The 20,818-nt window shown below is 45.0% G+C and overlaps 1 protein-coding gene across 9 annotated transcripts in view; it reads left to right on the top strand.

Moving 5' to 3' along the window:
- bbs4 (Bardet-Biedl syndrome 4) overlaps window positions 1-20,555 on the top strand; it is a 36,188-nt gene extending 15,633 nt beyond the window's left edge. For 7 of the 9 annotated variants that reach the window (XM_046356873.1, XM_046356857.1, XM_046356866.1 and 4 more), the window contains 12 exons: window positions 27-138; window positions 377-449; window positions 609-662; window positions 3,700-3,827; window positions 16,407-16,461; window positions 16,564-16,632; window positions 16,734-16,886; window positions 17,321-17,492; window positions 18,040-18,109; window positions 18,274-18,409; window positions 19,569-19,758; window positions 20,133-20,555. In XM_046356873.1, the coding sequence (XP_046212829.1) occupies window positions 27-138; window positions 377-449; window positions 609-662; window positions 3,700-3,827; window positions 16,407-16,461; window positions 16,564-16,632; window positions 16,734-16,886; window positions 17,321-17,492; window positions 18,040-18,109; window positions 18,274-18,409; window positions 19,569-19,758; window positions 20,133-20,281 (1,361 nt within the window). In that variant the 3' untranslated portion in view covers window positions 20,282-20,555. Of the gene's footprint in view, window positions 1-26; window positions 139-376; window positions 450-608; window positions 663-3,683; window positions 3,828-16,406; window positions 16,462-16,563; window positions 16,633-16,733; window positions 16,887-17,320; window positions 17,493-18,039; window positions 18,110-18,273; window positions 18,410-19,568; window positions 19,759-20,132 lie in introns of those variants that run through there. The other 2 variants (XM_046356910.1, XM_046356919.1) reach the window with 2 other exon arrangements.
- The last annotated feature ends 263 nt before the right edge of the window (window positions 20,556-20,818 follow it).

Genomic DNA, 20,818 nt, shown 5'->3' with positions numbered 1-20,818 from the left:
ATGCCTGTCTGTCTCTCTCTGTTCAGCTTTAATCCTTCGCCTGGAAGGGAAAATACAGCAGTCACTGGACCTGTTCCAGAGCTGTGCAATACTCAACCCTGGCAGCTCGGATAACCTCAAACAAGTGGCCAGATCCCTGTGAGGAGCACACTTTTCGAAAAATCGGGGCTTTTTTATAATTCAAGCTTCAAGGCTGTTTGCTAAGATATTTGCTACCTTTGCGTGTGTTGTGCCCATGCAAGTTATTTCAGAGTACAATTTTTTAACTCTTATTGATCCATGGAAAATTTGCTTACTTTCCTAAGTCTGAATCCCAGGTATGTACATATGATTTGGCAATTTAGACATTTTGTTCATTTTTGCTTTTTTTTTCTAGATTTCTCCTTGGTAAGCATAAGGCTGCCATAGAGGTTTACAATGAGGCTTCACAGCTCAATGAGAAAGATTGGGTAAGTAACTTTGGCTTATAAATATACTACTTTGTGAAGAACAGTTTAAAAAAAAATTCAAGTATGAAAAGTTTTATATATTTATGATCCCCAGATAAGAAATATAGTTTACAGGCTATCACATTTTCAATGCCCGTTTTTCAAACTCTCTACTTGAAGGAGATCAGCCACAACTTAGGTGTGTGCTACATCTATACCAAAGACTTCAACCATGTAAGTTACATATTTTAGTCCCTCTTGAAAATACACTGAACAGAAATATAAACGCAACATGTAAAGTGTTGGTCCCATGTTTAATGAGCTGAAATAAAAGATCACAGAAATGTTCCTCAAGGCACAAAAATCTTATTTCTCTGAAACGTTTTGCACAAATTTGTGTACAAACTGGTTAGTGAGCATTTCTCCTTTGCCAAGATAATCAATCCACCTGACAGTTGTGGCATATCAAGAAGCTGATAAAACAGCATGATCATTACACAGGTGCACCTTGTGCTGAGGACAATAAAAGGCCACTCTAAAATGTGCAGTTTTGTGTCACAACAAAATGCCACAGATGTCTCAAGTTTTGAGGGAGTGAGCAATTGGCATGCTGACTGCAGGAATGTCCACCAGAGCTGTTGCCATAGAATTGAATGTTACATTCTCTACCATAAGCTGCCTCCAACATAGTTTTAGAGAATTTGGCAATACGTCCAACCGGCTTCACAACCACAGACCATGGGTGTGGGTGAGCAGTTTGCTGATGTCAACATTGTGAACAGAGTGCCATATGGTGGCCGTGGGGTTATTGTGTGGGCAGGCATTAGCTATGGACAACGAACCCAATTGCATTTTATCAATGGCAATTTGAATGCACAGAGATACCGTGACGAGATCCTGATGAGGCACGTTATTGTGCCATTCATCTGCCGCTTCAGCATGATCATGCATGGCCCCATGTCACAAGGATCTGTACACAATTCCTGGAAGCTGAAAAATGTCCCAGTTCTTCCATGGCCTGCATACTCACCAGACATGTCACCGATTGAGGATGTTTGGGATGATCTGAATTAGAGGTCAACCGATTAATCGGAATGGCCGATTAATTTGGGCCGATTTCAAGTTTTCATAACAGTGGGAAATCGGTATTTTTACACACCTTTATTTAACTAGGCAAGTCAGTTAAGGACACATTCTTATTTTCAATGACGGCCTAGGAACAGCGGTTTTACTGCCTGTTCAGGGGCAGAAAGACTACCTTGTCAGCTCCGGGATTCAATCTTGCAACCTTACAGTTAACTAGTCCAACGCTCTAAACACCTGCTTTAGATTGCACTCCACGAGGAGCCTGCCTGTTACGCGAATGCAGTAAGAAGCAGTTGTAAGTTGCTAGCTAGCATTAAACTTATCTTATAAAAACAATCAATCAATCATAATCACTAGTTAACTACACATGGTTGATGATATTACTAGTTTATCTAGCGTGTCCCGCGTTGCATATAATCGATGTAACGCAGGGGGATGATTTAACAAAAGCACATTTGCGAAAAAAGCACAATCGTTGCACGACTGTACCTAACCATAAACACCAATGCCTTTCTTAAAGTCAATACACAGAAGTATATATTTTTAAACCTGCATATTTAGCTAAAAGAAATCCAGGTTAGCAGGCAGTATTAATCAGGTGAAATTGTGTCACTTCTGTTACGTTCATTGCACGCAGAGTCAGGGTATATGCAACAGTTTGGGCCGCCTGGCTCGTTGCAAACTAATTTGCCAGAATTTTACGTAATTATGACATAACATTGAAGGTTGTGCAATGTAACAGCAATATTTAGACTTATGGATGCCACCCATTATGATAAAATACCGAACAGTTCCGTATTTCACTGAAATAATACACGTTTTGTTTTTCGAAATGATAGTTTCCGGATTCAACAATATTAATGACCAAAGGCTCATATTTCTGTGTGTTATTATGTTATAATTAAGTCTATGATTTGATATTTTATAGAGCAGTCTGACTGAGAGATGGTAGGCAGCAGCAAGCTCGTAAGCATTCATTCAAACAGCACTTTCGTGCGTTTTGCCAGCAGCTCTTCACTGTGCTTCAAGCATTGAGCTGTTTATGACTTCAAGCCTATCAACTCCTGAGATTAGGCTGGTGTAACCGATGTGAAATGGCTAGCTAGTTAGCGGGGTGCGCGCTAATAGCGTTTCAATCGTCACTCGCTCTGAGACTTGAAGTAGTTGTTCTCCTTGCTCTGCATGGGTAACGCTGCTTCGAGGGTGGCTGTTGTCGATGTGTTCCTGGTTCGAGCCCAGGTAGGGGCGAGGAGAGGGACGGAAGCTATACTGTTACACTGGCAATACTAAAGTGCCTATAAGAACATCCAATAGTCAAAGTATATGAAATATAAATGGTATAGAGAGAAATAGTCCTATAAATACTATAACTACAACCTGAAACCTCTTACCTTGGAATATTGAAGTATCATGTTAAAAGGAACCACCAGCTTTCATATGTTCTCATGTTCTGAGCAAGGAACTTAAACGTTAGCTTTTTTTACATGGCACATATTGCACTTTTACTTTCTTCTCCAACACTTTGTTTTTGCATTATTTAAACCAAATTGAACATGTTTCATTATTTATTTGAGGCTAAATAGATTTTTATTGATGTATTATACTAAGTTAAAATAAGTGTTCATTCAGTATTGTTGTAATTGTCATTATTAAAAATAAATAATAATAATAATAATAATAATCCTCCAATAATCGGTATCGGTTTCGGCGTTGAAAAATCATAATCTGTCGAACTCTAATCTGAATGAACGTGTACGACAGCTTGTTCCAGTTCCCGCCAATATCCAGCAACTTTGCACAGCCATTGAAGAGGAGTGGGACAAAATTCCACAGGCCACAATCAACAGCCTGACCAACTCTATGAGAAGGAGATGTGTCGCGGTGCATGAGGAGAATGGTGGTCACATCAGATACCGACTGGTTTTCTGATGATCTACTCTACCTTTTTTTATGGTATCTGTGACCAACAGATACATATTTGAATTCCCAGTCATGTGAAATCTGTAGATTAGGGCCTAATGAAATATGTTTCAATGGATTGATTTCCTTATATGAACTGTAACTCAGTCAAATCTTTGAAATTGTTGCATGTTGCGTTTACATTTTTGTTCAGTGTAGTATTGTTAAAATGTTTCAAACACCAACATTGTAAATTAATGAAAGTAAAAGCTGTGTGCACTGCCAGGCAGAAGAGCAGTTGAACATCGCCCTGGAGTTGAGCAAGCACGACCTGACCTACATGATGCTGGGAAAGATTCACCTGCTGGAAGGGGACACTGACAAAGCTATCGACGTGTACAGAAGTGCTGTTGAGTGAGTATTATATTGAACTTAGCAGATGGAAAGCGACTTGTGTGTATATTTTCCTATGAATGGTGGCCCCAGTGGGATTTGAACCCACAAACCTTGGAGTTGAAAGCACCATGCTCTACCAACTGAGTCACACAGGACCACTAAAGTTTTTGTGAATGAGTGTGTTGGCATTTCCATGACTGTGATTGAGAATGGTTATTGCTCATCTGTTCCCTTTTTTTATCTAACGTAAAACTGCAATTGAACATAGTCTCAAATAGCTGCCTGTCCCTTTTAATAGCTGGGCACGGCACACATTTCAGCAAATAAACGCCTTTTTCAAATAAATGACGGTTCTAAATTAATTGTGTACAAGATTACCATGAATTGTTGTCAGTTTTTAACGTTTGATTTGTTACATTAAATAAATCAGTAATGATAAAAAAAATTAGGGCAATCATCCATTTTTATCACCAGTAAGACACTGCTAGCCATTGACTGCTAACAGATGAGAACCGCTAGCTAACTGGCAAACACAAAAGCAAGTGTTATGCAGGTGAGTGAGGACCCAAAAGCGGTTTAACAGAAACAGAGTCTTTTAATGTTCAAACACAGGGAAAACATAAATCCTCTTCAGATGTATCGGTTGACTAGTCCCCTTCTAGCAGCAGAGGAGAATAGCAGGGCTAGCGGCAACAGACTGCAGGTCCCTCCGGGTAGGTGCGGGCCGTAGAGGACAGAGGCACCTGATCAAACGCAGCATCTAATGAAGAGGCAGATAACGACAGGACAGAACAAGGGCGAAGCAAACGAGAATCCGACAAAGACAGAAGCAGAAACAGAGAGAGAAATAGAGACCTAATCAGAGGGAAAAGAGGGAACAGGTGTGAGAGAGTAAACGAGGTCGTTAGAGGAGAATGAGGGACAGCTGGGAGAAGGAAAGGGACCATAGAGAGAGAGAGAGATAGAGGGAGAGAAGGTAACCTAATACAACCAGCAGGGGGAAACGAAGAGAAGAGAAAGAACAGGAACAAGACATAACATGACAATACATGACAGCAAGTGGCTGAAAAAGTAACCAATTGTCATACTTGAGTAAAAGTAAAGATACCTTAATAGAAAATGACTCAAGTGAAAGTCACCCAGTAAAATACTACTTGAGTAAAAGTCTAAAAGTATTTGGTTTGAAATATACAGTACTTAAGTATCAAAAGTAAATGGAATTGCTCCCCTCGTCAATCTACTCACAATACCCCATAATGACAAGCTATAACGTTTTTTGTTTTTGTTAAAAAATAAACGGAAATATCACATTTTACGTAAGTATTTAGACCCTTTACTCTGTACTATGTTGATGCACCTTTGACAGTGATTATAACCTCAAGTCTTTTTGGGTATGACACTACAATCCTCATAGACGTCATCCTGACCAACTGGCCCTCCAAATATACCTCCGCTGTCTTCAACCAGGATCTCAGCGACCACTGCCTCATTGCCTGTATCCGCTATGGTGCCGCAGTCAAACGACCACCCCTCATCACTGCTCCCTAAAACACTTCTGTGAGCAGGCCTTTCTAATCGACCTGTCCCGGGTATCCTGGAAGGACATTGACCTCATCCCGTCAGTTGAGGATGCCTGGTCATTCTTGAAGAGTAACTTCCTCACCATTTTAGATAAGCATGCTCCATTCAAAAAAATGCAGAACTAAGAACAGATACAGCCCTTGGTTCACCCCAGACCTGACTGCCCTCGACCAGCACAAAAACATCCTGTGACGGACTGCAATAGCATCGAACAGTCCCCGCGATATGCAACTGTTCAGGGAAGTCAGGAACCAATACACTCAGTCAGTCAGGAAAGCTAAGGCCAGCTTCTTCAGGCAGAAGTTTGCATCCTGTAGCTCCAACTCCAAAAAGTTCTGGGACACTGTGAAGTCCATGGAGAACAAGAGCACCTCCTCCCAGCTGCCCACTGCACTGAGGCTAGGGAACACGGTCACCACCGACAAATCCATGATTATCGAAAACTTCAACAAGCATTTCTCAACGGCTGGCCATGCCTTCCGCCTGGCTACTCCTACCTCAGCCAACAGCTCCGGCCCCCCCGCAGCTCCTCGCCCAAGCCTCTCCAGGTTCTCCTTTACCCAAATCCAGATAGCAGATGTTCTGAAAGAGCTGCAAAACCTGGACCCGTATAAATCAGCTGGGCTTGACAATCTGGACCCTCTATTTCTGAAACTATCCGCCGCCATTGTCGCAAACCTTATTACCAGCCTGTTCAACCTCTCTTTCATATCGTCTGAGATCCCCAAGGACTGGAAAGCTGCCGCAGTCAACCCCCTCTTCAAAGGGGGAGACACCCTGGACCCAAACTGTTACAGACCTATATCCATCCTGCCCTGCCTATCTAAGGTCTTCGAAAGCCAAGTCAACAAACAGGTCACTGACCATCTCGAATCCCACCGTACCTTCTCCGCTATGCAATCTGGTTTCCGAGCCGGTCACGGGTGCACCTCAGCCACACTCAAGGTACTAAACGACATCATAACCGCCATCGATAAAAGACAGTACTGTGCAGCCGTCTTCATCGACCCTGCCAAGGCTTTCGACTCTGTCAATCACCATATTCTTATCGGCAGACTCAGTAGCCTCGGTTTTTCGGATGACTGCCTTGCCTGGTTCACCAATTACTTTGCAGACAGAGTTCAGTGTGTCAAATCGGAGGGCATGTTGTCCGGTCCTCTGGCAGTCTCTATGGGGGTGCCACAGGGTTCAATTCTCGGGCCGACTCTTTTCTCTGTATATATCAATGATGTTGCTCTTGCTGCGGGCGATTCCCTGATCCACCTCTACGCAGACGACACCATTGTATACACTTTCGGCCCGTCATTGGACACTGTGCTATCTAACCTCCAATCGAGCTTCATTGCCATACAACACTCCTTCCGTGGCCTCCAACTGCTCTTAAACGCTAGTAAAACCAAATGCATGCTTTTCAACCGATCGCTGCCTGCACCCGCATGCCCGACTAGCATCACCACACTGGATGATTCCGACCAAGAATATGTGGACACCTATAAGTACCTAGGTGTCTGGCTAGACTGCAAACTCTCCTTCCAGACCCATATCAAACATCTCCAATCGAAAATCAAATCAAGAATCGGCTTTCTATTCCGCAACAAAGCCTCCTTCACTCACGCTGCCAAGCTTACCCTAGTAAAACTGACTATCCTACCGATCCTCGACTTCGGCGACGTCATCTACAAAATTGCTTCCAACACTCTACTCAGCAAACTGGATGGCAACACCCATCCGTAGCACGCACTCCAGCAGGTGTATCTCATTGATCATCCCTAAAGCCAACACCTCATTCGGCCGCCTTTCGTTCCAGTACTCTGCTGCCTGTGACTGGAACGAATTGCAAAAATCGCTGAAGTTGGAGACTTTTATCTCCCTCACCAACTTCAAACATCAGCTAGCTGAGCAGCTAACCGATCACTGCAGCTGTACATAATCTATTGGTAAATAGCACACCCATTTTCACCTACCTCATCCCCACAGTTTTTATTTATTTACTTTTCTGCTCTTTTGCACACCAATATCTCTACCTGTACATGATCATCTGATCATTTATCACTCCAGTGTTAATCTGCAATATTGTAATTATTCGCCTACCTCCTCATGCCTTTTGCACACATTGTATATAGACTCCCCTTTTTTCTCTGTGTTATTGACTTGTTAATTGTTTACTCCATGTGTAACTCTGTGTTGTCTGTTCACACTGCTATGCTTTATCTTGGCCAGGTCGCAGTTGCAAATGAGAACCTGTTCTCAACTAGCCTACCTGGTTAAATAAAGGTTAAATATATATATATTTTTTAAACAAGCTTGGCACACCTGTGTTTGGGGAGTTTCTCCCATTCTTCTCTGCAGATCCTCTCAAGCTCTGTCGGGTTGGATGGGGAGCGTCGCTGCACAGCTATTTTCAGGTCTCTCCAGAGATGTTTGATCAGGTCCGGGCTTTGGCTGGGCCACTCAAGGACATTCAGAGACTTGTCCCGAAACCACTCCTGCATTGTCTGGCTGTGTGCTGAGGATTGTTGTCCTGTTGGAAGGTGAACCTTCGCCCCAGTCTGAGGTCCTGAGCGCTCTGGAGCAGGTTTTCATCAAGGATCTCTCTGTTCTTTGCTACGTTCATCTTTCCCTCGATCCTGACTGGTCTCCCAGTCCCTGCCACTGAATAACATCTCCACAGCATGATGCCACTACCACCATGCTTCACTGTAGGGATGGGGCCAGGTTTCTTCCAGACGTGAAGCTTGAGTTCAATCTTGGTTTCATCAGACTTCACCAATCAGGCCCGGTGGAGTGCTGCAGAGATGGTTGTCCTTCTGGAAGGTTTTCCCATCTCCACAGAGGAACTCTGGAGCTCTGTTAGAGTGAAAACCTGCTCCAGAGCGCTCAGGACCTCAGAATGGGGTGACTATTCACCTTCCAATAGGACAACAATCCTCAGCACACAGCCAAGACAATGCAGGAGTGGCTTCGGGACAAGTCTCAATGTCCTTGGGTGACTCAGTCAAAGCCCGGAATTGAACCCGATCAACCATCTCTGGAGAGACCTGAAAATAGCTGTGTAGCAACGCTCCACATTCAACCTGACAGAGTTTGAGAGGATCTGCAGATATTAATGGGAGAACCTCCCCAAATACAGGTGTGCCAAGCTTGTAGTGTCATACCCAAGAAGACTCGAGGCTGTAATCGCTGCCAAAGGTGCTTCAACAAAGTACTGAGTAAAGGGTCTGCATTCTTATGTAAATGTGATATTTTTATTTAATACATTTTAGAATATGGCTGTAACATAACAAAATGTGGAAAAGTCAAGGGGTCACAATACTTTCCAAATGCACAGTATATGGCACAGCTGTCAATTTGTTGGTCCTTAAATGAAACTGGTATACTTTTTTACTTATCACAATTTTCTTTAACCAATGTTGGTATTCAATGCAGTGACGACAGACAAGTTCCTTGCTTTTTCCCCCTTCCACCTCCCTTCCACTTGCCTCTTCCATTTGCAGTTAGTTAGCTATAATTTTGGGTAGAGCAGACATTTCCATATATTTTTGTTCGCTGCATGTGTGACATAACGCCACCAGTCCTATTTATTATATAATTTACAAAGATTATACTGTCCCCCGTCCCACCCAATAAAAATATATAACCTTTTATTAACAATTAGTATATTTGAGTTGAACCATATGTGAGCGTACCAAGTAATTAGGCGTCACTCTAAAGCGGGAAGGTGGAATAAACGAGTCAGGAGTAGGTTTTTCTGATTGAACACGGTTCTCTATTGAGGGTATTTTGTCAACAAAAACATTAAGATAATCAATGAAAAATCTTCCAAGGAAAAAAACACATCTTCTTCTCCAGATGAAACAAGAACACAATAAGATAATCTTTAAACTACAACAAACATAAATCATGGGTTTGTCACCATCTTCCTGGTTCTTTCAGCACAGCTTCTCTCTCTCGGTAGCCATCTTCCAGAGATAGTTTTCCCCCTCTCTGTTGGTTCCATTCTCTCTCTTATAGGGGAAGGAGAGTATCTCATTAGTACCTTCAGCTGTGCTTAATTGACTCTGGTTACCTGGTCTCCCATGCTTTGTTGGGCTACTATCCATGAGCCCAGCCTGCCCTCTAGTGGTCCTTCCACATACCTTCCCCCCCAGGACCGAACCGGAGGGTCGGGCGCCAGACGCACCGTCTTGGTCGCGTCGGGACAGCGCGTCTGCATTCCCGTTCCTCGATCCGGCCCTGTGGATGACATGGAAAGAGAACGGTTGTAAAGACAAAAACCATCTGGCTATTCTGTTGTTATTGTTTCTCTTACCAGCCATCCACGCGAGGGGCGCATGGTCAGTAACTAATGCAAACCTCCGACCCAGTAGGTAGTACCGGAGATAATCGAGGGCCCACTTGATGGCTAAGGCCTCTTTCTCTACGGTCGCATACCTCTGTTCCCGATCGCTGAGTTTCCTACTAATGAAGAGAATCGGCTTCTCTGCTTCACCTTCACCCTGAGCTAGTACGGCCCCGAGCCCGGTATCCGAGGCGTCGACCTGCACAATGAACTCTTGTGAGAAGTCCGGAGCCTGTAGAACGGGATCAGAACACAGGCCATCTTTTAACAATTGAAAGGCCTCTTCCGCCTCGTCTTTCCACTCTACCTGGTTTGGCAGGTTTTTCCTGATGAGGTTTGTGAGGGGTTGGCAATGGTTGCATATCCCGGGATAAAACGGCGATAATATCCTGTTATCCCTAAGAAGGCCCGAACGTCTCGCTTGGTCCGGGGTCGAGGCCAGTCACGAATTGCCCTGGTCTTCTGCCTGCGGGCGTATTTTCCCATTCCCCACGGTATACCCCAGGTATTCCGCTTCGGACAGGCCCAGGCAGCATTTATTTGGATTGGCTGTCAACCCTGTGGCTTCCAAACTCACGAGCACCGCCCGTAATCGCAGGAGGTGACTATCCCAGTCCTCGCTGTGGATGACCACATCGTCTATGTACGCCGCTGCATACTCTTGATGGGGGCGTAGAATGGCATCCATGAGGCGTTGGAAGGTTGCAGCGGCTCCGTGCAGTCCGAAGGGCATCCTCACATACTGGAAAAGCCCCTCTGGGGTGGCGAAGGCAGTCTTTGAGCGATCCTCCGGAGCCACCGGCACTTGCCAATATCCCTTCGTCAAATCCAGGGTAGTGATGAACTTGGCCTTTCCTAAGCGCTCCAAGAGTTCATCCACACGGGGCATGGGATACGCATCGAATGTAGAGATGGCATTCACGCCCCTAAAGTCGTTGCAGAGTCTCATACTACCATCGGCTTTGGGGACCAGGACTATGGGACTGGACCACTCGCTCGTCGAGGGCTCGATCACGCCCATCCTCAACATCTCCCTCACCTCTTTCTTAGCGATGACTCGGCGAGCCTCAGGAATCCTGTAAGGGCGGATATGCACTTTCTTGCCGGGTTCAGTGTGGATATGGTGGAACAGGACATCTGTTTGTCCTGGGAATGGAGAGAATACTCGACCAAAGTTCATAATCAGCTTATCTAGCTGTCTTGACTGCTCCGGTAGGAGAGTTTGGCCACGGCGCACCTGTGGTAGAGCCTCTTTTTTTCTTTGCCCTCCAGGGCCATCAAAGCCACCTCCTCCTCTCGTCCATGGTACGTCTTCAGCAGGTTTATGTGATAGAGTTGGACCTTCTTCCTCCTGTCAGGTTGCTTGATGAGGTAATTGACCGGTGAGACCCTTTTCATTACCTCGTAGGGCCCCCTCCACTGCGCCAGCAAGCGATGTTCGGCCGTGGGCACAAGCACCATCACTTTCTCTCCCACGGTGAACTCACGGGGGTCGCAGATTTATCATAGGCCCGGCCTTGGGTCCTTTGGGCCTTCTCCATATGCTCCTTGACTATGGGCCACACTGCTGACAGGCGGTCTCTCATCAGGGTAACGTGTTCTATTGTGGATCGAAAGGGGCATGGTTGGGTCTCCCAGGTCTCCTTGGCTAAGTCGAGGATTCCTCGACAGGGTCTGCCATAGAGCAATTCAAACGGCGAGAATCCAGTGGATGCCTGAGGTACTTCTCGCAGGGCAAACATTAAGTGTGGGAGGAGCATGTCCCAGTTTTTCCCGTCTCGGGACACCACTCTTCTCAACATGCTTTTAATTGTTTTGTTCAAGCGTTCACACAACCCATCTGTTTGAGGGTGGAATATGCTTGTACGTATCTGTTGAACCTGATATAACCGACACAAGTCCTTCATCAACCGGGACATGAACGGGGTTCCTTGATCGGTTAAGATCGTCTTGGGAAGGCCCACACGAGAGAACATCAGGAATAATTCCTTGGCAATTCCCTTTGACGACATGTTACGCAGGGGTATGGCCTCCGGGAACTTGGTAGCATAATCTATAACCACTAGGATGTACTCGTGTCCTCTGGCGGATTTTGGGAGGGGTCCTACGAGGTCCATAGCTATGCGTTCAAAGGGAGTCTCTATGATGGGGAGAGGAATCAAAGGGTTACGTAGGTGTGGCCTTGGGGCTGTACGTTGACATTGATCACACGTCTTACAATACCTGGCCACATCTCGGGTGACACGGGGCCAATAGAATCTCTGCATGATTCTGTCAATAGTCTTGTCTCGTGCCAGGTGTCCTCCTAGGACGTGGGAATGGGCTAACTGTAGAACTGTATCCCTGTAGGGTCTAGGCACCATTAGTAATTCCTGGTTTTCCCCCCTTCGTCGTACGACCCAGTATAAGAGACCCCGCCTGATTGCATAGTAAGGAAGAGGGGCTCACCTGATCCGTCGACATTCCTCCCGTCGATCACCTTCACCTTCCTCATGGCCTCCCTTAGGTCTGGGTCTCTATGCTGCGAGGTGCCGAACTGTCCCTTTAATTCCTGGGGCAGGTCAACCTCAGTAGAGGGATGTGGAGGTTGTTCCACATCCCCATCAGGGGAGACCGAGGAGAATCCCTTCCAGGTTCCCTCCTCGGATGGAGCTTCAAATATATCCCTTAGTGCCTGGTTGCTCCTTCCTTCCTGCGTTGTGTATAACCCTTCACAGGTGTCTTCATCGGTGGTTTCCTGGAATATCTGTCGTAAACGTTGGGTCGCTATTTCTTCCTCTGCAGTAGAGGACGAGGACGCGGCTACGTCTCCTTGTAGTACTACTACCTCGGGCTTGGAGATTCTCTTCTTTCCTGTCCCCCTTCTTCCCGTGCATAACGTCATCTGCCGAAGCTCCTTATATAGGGGACAGTCTCTCCCGATCAATAATGGCACCTTCAGCTGGGGCACTTTCCCTGCCCTGACTGTACACCTTCCTTTTGGAGTGAGAATAGGCAGATTCACAGTGGGGTAATAGTGGGTGTCTCCATGGATACAGGATACGGCTACTTTGTCTGGTAGCAGTGTTGCGGAGGTCACCATCCGCTCCTCTACTAACGTAACCATACTTCCCGAGTCGAGAATAGCTACCACATCTTGTCCTTCAACTCGCACCGGAATCTCTGAGGCTGGGGCTATCTCTGCTAACCAACAGTGTTGATCCTGCCCCCTCAAAACGGGATGTGTGGGGGTAGGCAGTGACGACTCTGTGACCATGGGCTCATCCTTGCTAGGACATTGTGGGGCATAATGGTTGGGAGACTGACACTTATAACACCGACCCGGCTGTGTGGTGGCTGACTTCTCCCACCTCCGGGGGGGGCTTGGACGTTTCGGTGGCGGGCAAGCCGGGGTGAGTCGTGGTACGGGATTGGACGACTCCTTCCATTCCTCCTTGTCACTTTTTAACAACTCCCCTGTAGACCGATATGTTTCCACCGCCTGGGCTATTTCGTCGGCTGACAACGGGTTGGCTTGCCCCACAACCCTTTTAAGTCACTGGGTAATTCTCTCAATATCTTGTCCACTACGAGAGTCTCTATCACATGTCCTACTCCCTTTCCAGGTTCTAGCCACTGTTTTGTCAGTCGTATTAAGGCGAAGATCTGGGCACGAACGGGTTGATCAGCTGTATAGGTCCATTGATGAAACTTTACAGCCCTATCTCTGGCAGTCAGCTGGTACCGGGACAGAATCTCGGTTTTTAGTCGCCCATAGTCCGCAGCTTCGCGGGAATCCAGGTCAAAATATGCTTCCTGAGCCACCCCGGTCAAAAGAGGAGCTAATGCGCTAGCCCATTCTGTGGGCGGCCACTCTTCCAAGGTGGCCGTCCTTTCGAAGGTCATGAGGAAGGCCTCAATATCATCCTCCTTGGAGAGACGAGATAAGATGGCGTGAGCAGCCGCTCTTGGCCTAACTCTAGGTTCTTCTCGTCGACTCAGCTGTTGTTGCAGGAGTTCTATGGTTGTCTGCTGTGCCGTGATCAATTGTTGTAGTAGGGCGTTATCCATCGTTCTTGAATGGTTCCTCCGGGTCTTCTGGAAGAATATTAATTTACTCACTTATCCTTGTGTCACTCGTCCACCTAAATGCCCGCATCCTCCACCAATGTGAGCGTACCAAGTAATTAGGCGTCACTCTAAAGCGGGAAGGTGGAATAAACGAGTCAGGAGTAGGTTTTTCTGATTGAACACGGTTCTCTATTGAGGGTATTTTGTCAACAAAAACATTAAGATAATCAATGAAAAATCTTCCAAGGAAAAAAACACATCTTCTTCTCCAGATGAAACAAGAACACAATAAGATAATCTTTAAACTACAACAAACATAAATCATGGGTTTGTCACCATCTTCCTGGTTCTTTCAGCACAGCTTCTCTCTCTCGGTAGCCATCTTCCAGAGATAGTTTTCCCCCTCTCTGTTGGTTCCATTCTCTCTCTTATAGGGGAAGGAGAGTATCTCATTAGTACCTTCAGCTGTGCTTAATTGACTCTGGTTACCTGGTCTCCCATGCTTTGTTGGGCTACTATCCATGAGCCCAGCCTGCCCTCTAGTGGTCCTTCCACACATAATATTTTATTTATTATTTGTTATGTATTTTCTGGTGGATTAAACTGAAATTGCAACCAACTTTCTATGGCTCGTTTTAAAAATCGCGATATTTTGGAGATTATTTCATTTCTAAATAACCACAAGTGAGAGGTTGTAATCTAAATAATGGGAGAAAGGCCATTCTTGAACATGGGGTGAGACATTTTTACTCATCTGCAAGAGAACCAGTTCGGTTTCAGTGTAACTTTTGTATGACTGAAGCCTTTAGTGAGAGGTCTAATGCTTTAATAAGTTATGATGAACTTCACAGGGTGGTGAAAGTGCACGGTGATCTTCATGCTCCTTTCCAATAAATATCGAGGGTCTTATTCTGGTGACATGATGATTGATGCTTGACTGCATAATAATCTCATCATGTAGACTAGTTACCCACACTGTGTCTGCGAGCTGTTGGCTAGAGCGCAACCCAGCAGCAGGACCGCTACCTCCGCCTTTGTGCAAAGAGGAGCAGGGGGAGCACTGCCAGAGCCCTACAAAATGACCTCCAGCAGGCCACTAATGTGCATGTCTGCTCAAGCGGTCAGAAATAGACTCCATGAGGGTGGTATGAGGGCCTGACGTCCACAGGTGGGGGTTGTGCTTACAGCCCAACACCGTGCAGGACGTTTGGCATTTGCCAGAGAACACCAAAATTGGCAAATTCGCCACTGGCGCCCTGTGCTCTTCACAGATGAAAGCAGGTTCACACTGAGCACATGTGACAGACGTGACAGAGTCTGGAGACACCGTGGAGAACGTTCTGCTGCCTGCAACATCTTCCAGCATGACCGGTTTGGCGGTGGGTCAGTCATGGTGTGGGGTGGCATTTCTTTGGGGGGCCTCACAGCCCTCCATATGGCCGCCAGAGGTAGCCTGACTGCCATTAGGTACCGAGATGAGATCCTCAGACCCCTTGTGAGACCATATGCTGGTGCGGTTGGCCCTGGGTTCCTCCTAATGCAAGACAATGCTAGACCTCATGTGGCTGGAGTGTGTCAGCAGTTCCTGCAAGAGGAAGGCATTGATGCTATGGATTGGCCTGCCCGTTCCCCCAACCTGAATCCAATTGAGCACATCTGGGACATCATGTCTCGCTCTATCCACCAAATTTGCACCACAGACTGTCCAGGAGTTGTCATCAGGAGCATGCCCAGGCATTTTAGGGACGTCATACAGGCACATGGAGGCCACACACACTACTGAGCCTCATTTTGACTTGTTTTAAGGACATTACATCAAAGTTGGATCAGCCTGTAGTGTGGTTTTCCACTTTAGTTTTGAGTGTGACTCCAAATCCAGACCTCCATGGGGTGGTAAATTTGATTTCCATTGATCATTTTTGTGTGATTTTGTTGTCCGCACATTCAACTATGTAAAGAAAAAAGTATTTTAAAGAATATTTCATTCATTCAGATCTAGGATGTGTTATTTTAGTGTTCCCTTTATTGTTTTGAGCAGTGTATATTAGGCCATGTACAAACATACATTATGTCATTGGGAAAGAGGTCTTCTGACCTGGTGAAATGGGCCATCCTGTTTAAAAAAAAAGATGTATCTTTTTTTACCCCAATTTCATGGTATTCAATTGGTAGTTACAGTCTTGTCCCATCGCTGCAAATCCTGTACAGACTCTGGAGAGGCGAAGGTCAAAAGTCCTGCGTCCTCCGAAACACAACCCAGCCAAGCCTCTCTGCCCGCTTAACCCAGAAGCCAGCTGCACCAATGTGTCAGAGGAAACACCATACACCTGGCAACCGTGTCAGCGTGCATTGCGCCCGGGCCCGCCACAGGAGTCGTAGGTGCACGATGGGACAAGAACATCCCTGCAGACCAAATCCTCTCCTAATCCGGCGACGCAGGGCCAATTGTCCGCCACCCCATGGGTCTCCCGGTCGCGGCCGGCTGTGACAGAGCCCGGACTCAAACCAAGATCTCTAGCTGTACAGCTTAGCACTGCGATGCAGTGCCTTAGACCACTGCGCCAATTTGGAGTTCCTACATCCTGATTAAGTAAAGGTTGAGTAAATATAAAATCCTCTTATTTCAGGTTTTCTCCTGAAAACACGGATCTTCTCACCACTCTTGGCCTGCTATACATGCAAGTAAGTCGAGGCCTTTCAGTCTCTCCTAAGATCACACTCCAACCATGATATGACAAGTCACCTTTGTGAGTTTGAAACTAAATCAGTCTATTTCCTCTCCAGCAAGGCAAATATCAGAAAGCTTTTGAACACCTTGGGAATGCCCTGACGTATGACCCCAACAACTTTAAGGTAGGGGAGGCCCTCCCTAATACTCCCTATCCTATTGGATGCTGTATTTGCAACTGACTTAAATATCACTGCTGTGTGTGTGTGTGTTTTACCCTCTTCAGGCCATCCTGGCAGCCGGCAGCATGATGCAGACGCATGGGGACTATGATGTTGCCATGAATAAGTACCGCGTGGCAGCTTATGCTGTACCTGAGAGCTCACCCCTCTGGAATAACATTGGCATGTGCTTCTTCGGAAACAAGAAATATGTGGCGGTAGGGAAATTATATGGGCGACAACCTCCAATTTGCCTGTTTCTCGCCGACTCATTTCGAACTAGAATTCCCTCCGATCAATTGGCCAACCGATGCCACATTTTCAGTGTGATCCCAATATTTGATATGCTGGAAAGCAGCCATAATTCAGAATTTGACCCAGAGGGTTTTGTGTGTGTGTGTTTTGAGGTACCGTTAACACATAACCAATATTTGTCTCTGTCAGTCCCATCATTTTTTTTTTTTAAGAATGCGAAAATACCTAACATCTACGAATACGTACCGCATAGAAATGCATTTGTGAAACTACGACCACTACAAATTTAAACTACAAATCTAAACCATTCACTATGTGTTATTGCCATTGACATAACCAGCTACTGGGTATACAGGCTTTCTCTAGCCTTTTATCTTCTATCCCTCCACATCCTCAGGCCATCAGCTGTCTGAAGAGGGCCAACTACCTGTCTCCGTTTGACTGGAAAATCCTGTACAACCTGGGCCTGGTGCATCTCACCATGCAACAGTATGCCTCATCCTTCCACTTCCTCAGTGCTGCCGTCAACCTGCAGCCAAAGATGGCAGAGCTCTATATGCTGCTGGCAGGTACAGGAGAACTAATTGCAAAAGTACCGTGGCACCAAGGGGCAAAGTAGCTTGTAAAATGTAGTAACCTACTTTGCCCCTTAGTGCCACCATACAGGGATGATTTTTTTGTATGCTCCCCTGGGCATTTTCAGTGATACTATAGTTTCACAAATGTACCTTGTGTTTTTCCTTATGGCTGCCATTTCCAATTCAATGTCTTTCAACACATACCTTTTTTTTGCCTTTTGGCTCATTTCTTGGCTTCTATATATATATATATATATATATATATATATATATATATATATATATATATATATATATATATTTTTTTTTTTAAATCTTGCCTGTTAATCCCAGATTCTAGTTTTAACCTTGTTGATTTGGCATCAAGCAGGCACTGCCCGATGTGTTTCTCTTCTTCTAATTTCCCCCACGTGCATTTGAGTGTCCATTCCAACTTACTGAATTTCTTGTGGACAAGTACTTTCTTGTGGTTTAAAGCAATGTCTAAATTCTAATGTGTGATCATGGCTTATTGGTCATTTATTTTTATTTTTTTCAGTTGCACTCACTAATATGGATGACGGGGAGAATGCCAAGCGATCATACGAGCAAGCAGTGTTGTTGGATGAGTAAGAATTTGACCTGAATTCATTTATTTGTATTTTTATGAATGGCGGGATGGGTGGAGGGGGTATCATCCTCAATCCTACATTTTCAGGCCTTTTTAATATTACAATATATTGTCTAATAGTTCTTAAACCCATGTATACTGTTCTGTGCCTATCTTTCACAGCTGTAACCCCTTGATCAATCTGAATTTCGCAGTCCTGTTGTACAATCAAGGAGACAAAAAAGGAGCCACAGATCAGTACCTGGAGATGGAGAGTAAAGTGATGGAAAGCAGCCATAATGCAGAATTTGACCCAGAGGTGTGTGTATGTGTGTGAACGTGCATGCATACCTGTCTGTGTTTTTGAGGTACCATTACTCAGACTCTTTAAAAGGGGCAATCGTCAATTGCTAAATACATTTTTGGACTTATAAATGAGTGATATACTGTATACTCATTGATTCTTGAAGAATATAACTTATACATGCCTCAGAAGCATCTACCTTTGTTTTAGGTCATTTTTGCCTGTTTAACTAGCTGGCTAGCTAGATTATTACGGTTCACATATAGCTAGCGGATAATAATGAAGTAAAACGTTTGCTTTGTGTATCTTGTTTCGTCTATTGTTACCATTTGTCCTGGCTGGATGAAAGTTCAGTGAATGGGGAGGTGAGGCGTGAGGTAATACAGTATTGGGAGTGCAAGTGCAGCTGAAATGTAATGTTTTATGCGTTCTCTACACTCTCTTCCTCACAAGAACGTCCTCTGAGAATGCACTCGGAGCATTAGTGTGGAGTACGGTAGTATGCTTATTGAGAAAAGACCCATAGTTTCTTCCCGGTACACCTAAGAGTAAAGACCATGTCATTTAACTGTGAAAATGTTTGACCTTTTAATGTGGCATGATGTTTCATCTGATTGTCAAACAAATCACTTCATAAAGGAGGCTACCTGCCCATGTTTGTCCACTTTTAAAATAATTCCAGCATCTACAACAGTGCAATATGCACATGCCATTTGATGAATGGAAAAAGACTCCTATTAAAACACCAAAAAGGGTAATGACATTGATTGACGAGTCCACTGTGATAGGTTCATGTTTTACCGGTGAGGCATATCCCAATATTTCTTTACCTTCCAGGTTTACTTTCACCCCTGCTCATGAGCTTAGTTCAACTGTTGTACACCATTAAAACCCAAAACATAAGATTGTTTTACCACAAACATTGTAAATGTAAACAAACACTGTATAGCTTTAAAAATATGAATATTGCTTTATCTTGGAATGTCAGTCCTTGCATAAATAGCGCTATAAATTTACCAAAACTGAGGCGGGGTGCCATTTTGTTATTGTTTCAACTGTGTATGTTCTTCATGTTCTGATACTGAAGCAGGGCTCCTTTCTTGAACACTTCAAGCTGGCTCCCAGTCTAACACATATCCCTAATGTTGAGCGGTCTGTACCCTTTTTGTCCCAGCTCATTGAGATGGCCCAGAAGTTGGCATCTGCTCTCCAGGTGGGAGAGACCTCGGTGTGGACCAAGCCAGGTAAGGACTCCAAAGTCAGTCAGCGCTCCAAGACCACGTCCCTGCAGCCCCTGGGCACCAACCAGGCCCTTGGGCAGGCCATGTCTTCAGCTGCCAGCAAAAGCATCCAGCTAGCTGCAGGTGTGTGTCAGTGAAAGCGGAGGTCAAATTTAGAGATGGACACCATGTTGCTGCCTCTGAGTGTTTTCGTTCACCCATTCATTTATAATCTTTGGAGTCTTTGGATTTTAGTTGTAATTCCAGATCATCTTTCTCTAAATAGAGTTCTGCAGTAGGCTGGTCTGGATCAACCATATCCAGGCACCAAACCTTACTTGATTTTTTGGCACCTTTGATAAACACAGATTGCATATGATCCTACATTTTTTTAACGGTTGTCCACCACTGCACAAAGTGACATGAAGTAGAACGTTTTTAGTTTCCATGTAATACGATTCCACGGGAATGCGTGTCAGATGTTGTATCAGTAAAATATCCTTTATCTCATCCCTAAGGCTCCAAGGCTCCACCCAAGTCCACCTCCACGCCACTAGATGAAGAGCATGATGTGGAGAATGCCCCTTCCCCTCCCCTAGGGGACCCTGAGTCAGAGGATCCCAAAGCCAAAGAGAAGAAGAGCAAGTCTAAACCTGTGGCTGAGTAGGGTCCATGATCCACTGCTATGTGAAGCGAAGCAGTGTATAGTTGAATAGCACACTACAGTTGAATAGTATGTACTGTATTGGGGTTGGATTGTTAATTGCATGTTTAAAATGTTTTGAATAAAAGTAGGGGGTGACGTTACAGTGCATACAGAAATTATTCAGACCCCTTGACTTTTTCCACATTTTGTTAGGTTACAGTCTTATTCTAAAATGTATTAAATAGTTTTTTCCCTCATCAATCTACACACAATACTCCATAATGACAAAGCAAAAACAGTTTTTATTTTATCAAATCCTATTACAAATAAAAAACTGATACCACATTTACATAGATATTCAGACCCTTTACTCAGTACTTTGTTGAAGCACCTTTGGCAGCAATTACAACCTCGAGTCTTCTTGGGTATGACACTACAAGCTTGGCACCGGTATTTGGGGAGTTTCTCCTAATCTTCTCTGCAGATCCTCTCAAGCTGTCAGGTTGGATGGGGAGCGTCGCTACACACACATTTTTCAGGTCTCTCCAGAGATTTTCA

Source organism: Oncorhynchus gorbuscha, linkage group LG01 (genome assembly GCF_021184085.1).
Source record: "Oncorhynchus gorbuscha isolate QuinsamMale2020 ecotype Even-year linkage group LG01, OgorEven_v1.0, whole genome shotgun sequence".
NCBI classification, from domain to species: domain Eukaryota; kingdom Metazoa; phylum Chordata; class Actinopteri; order Salmoniformes; family Salmonidae; genus Oncorhynchus; species Oncorhynchus gorbuscha.
Note: the sequence above shows the minus strand (reverse complement) of the source record. Positions and strands in the feature narration are given on the sequence as shown.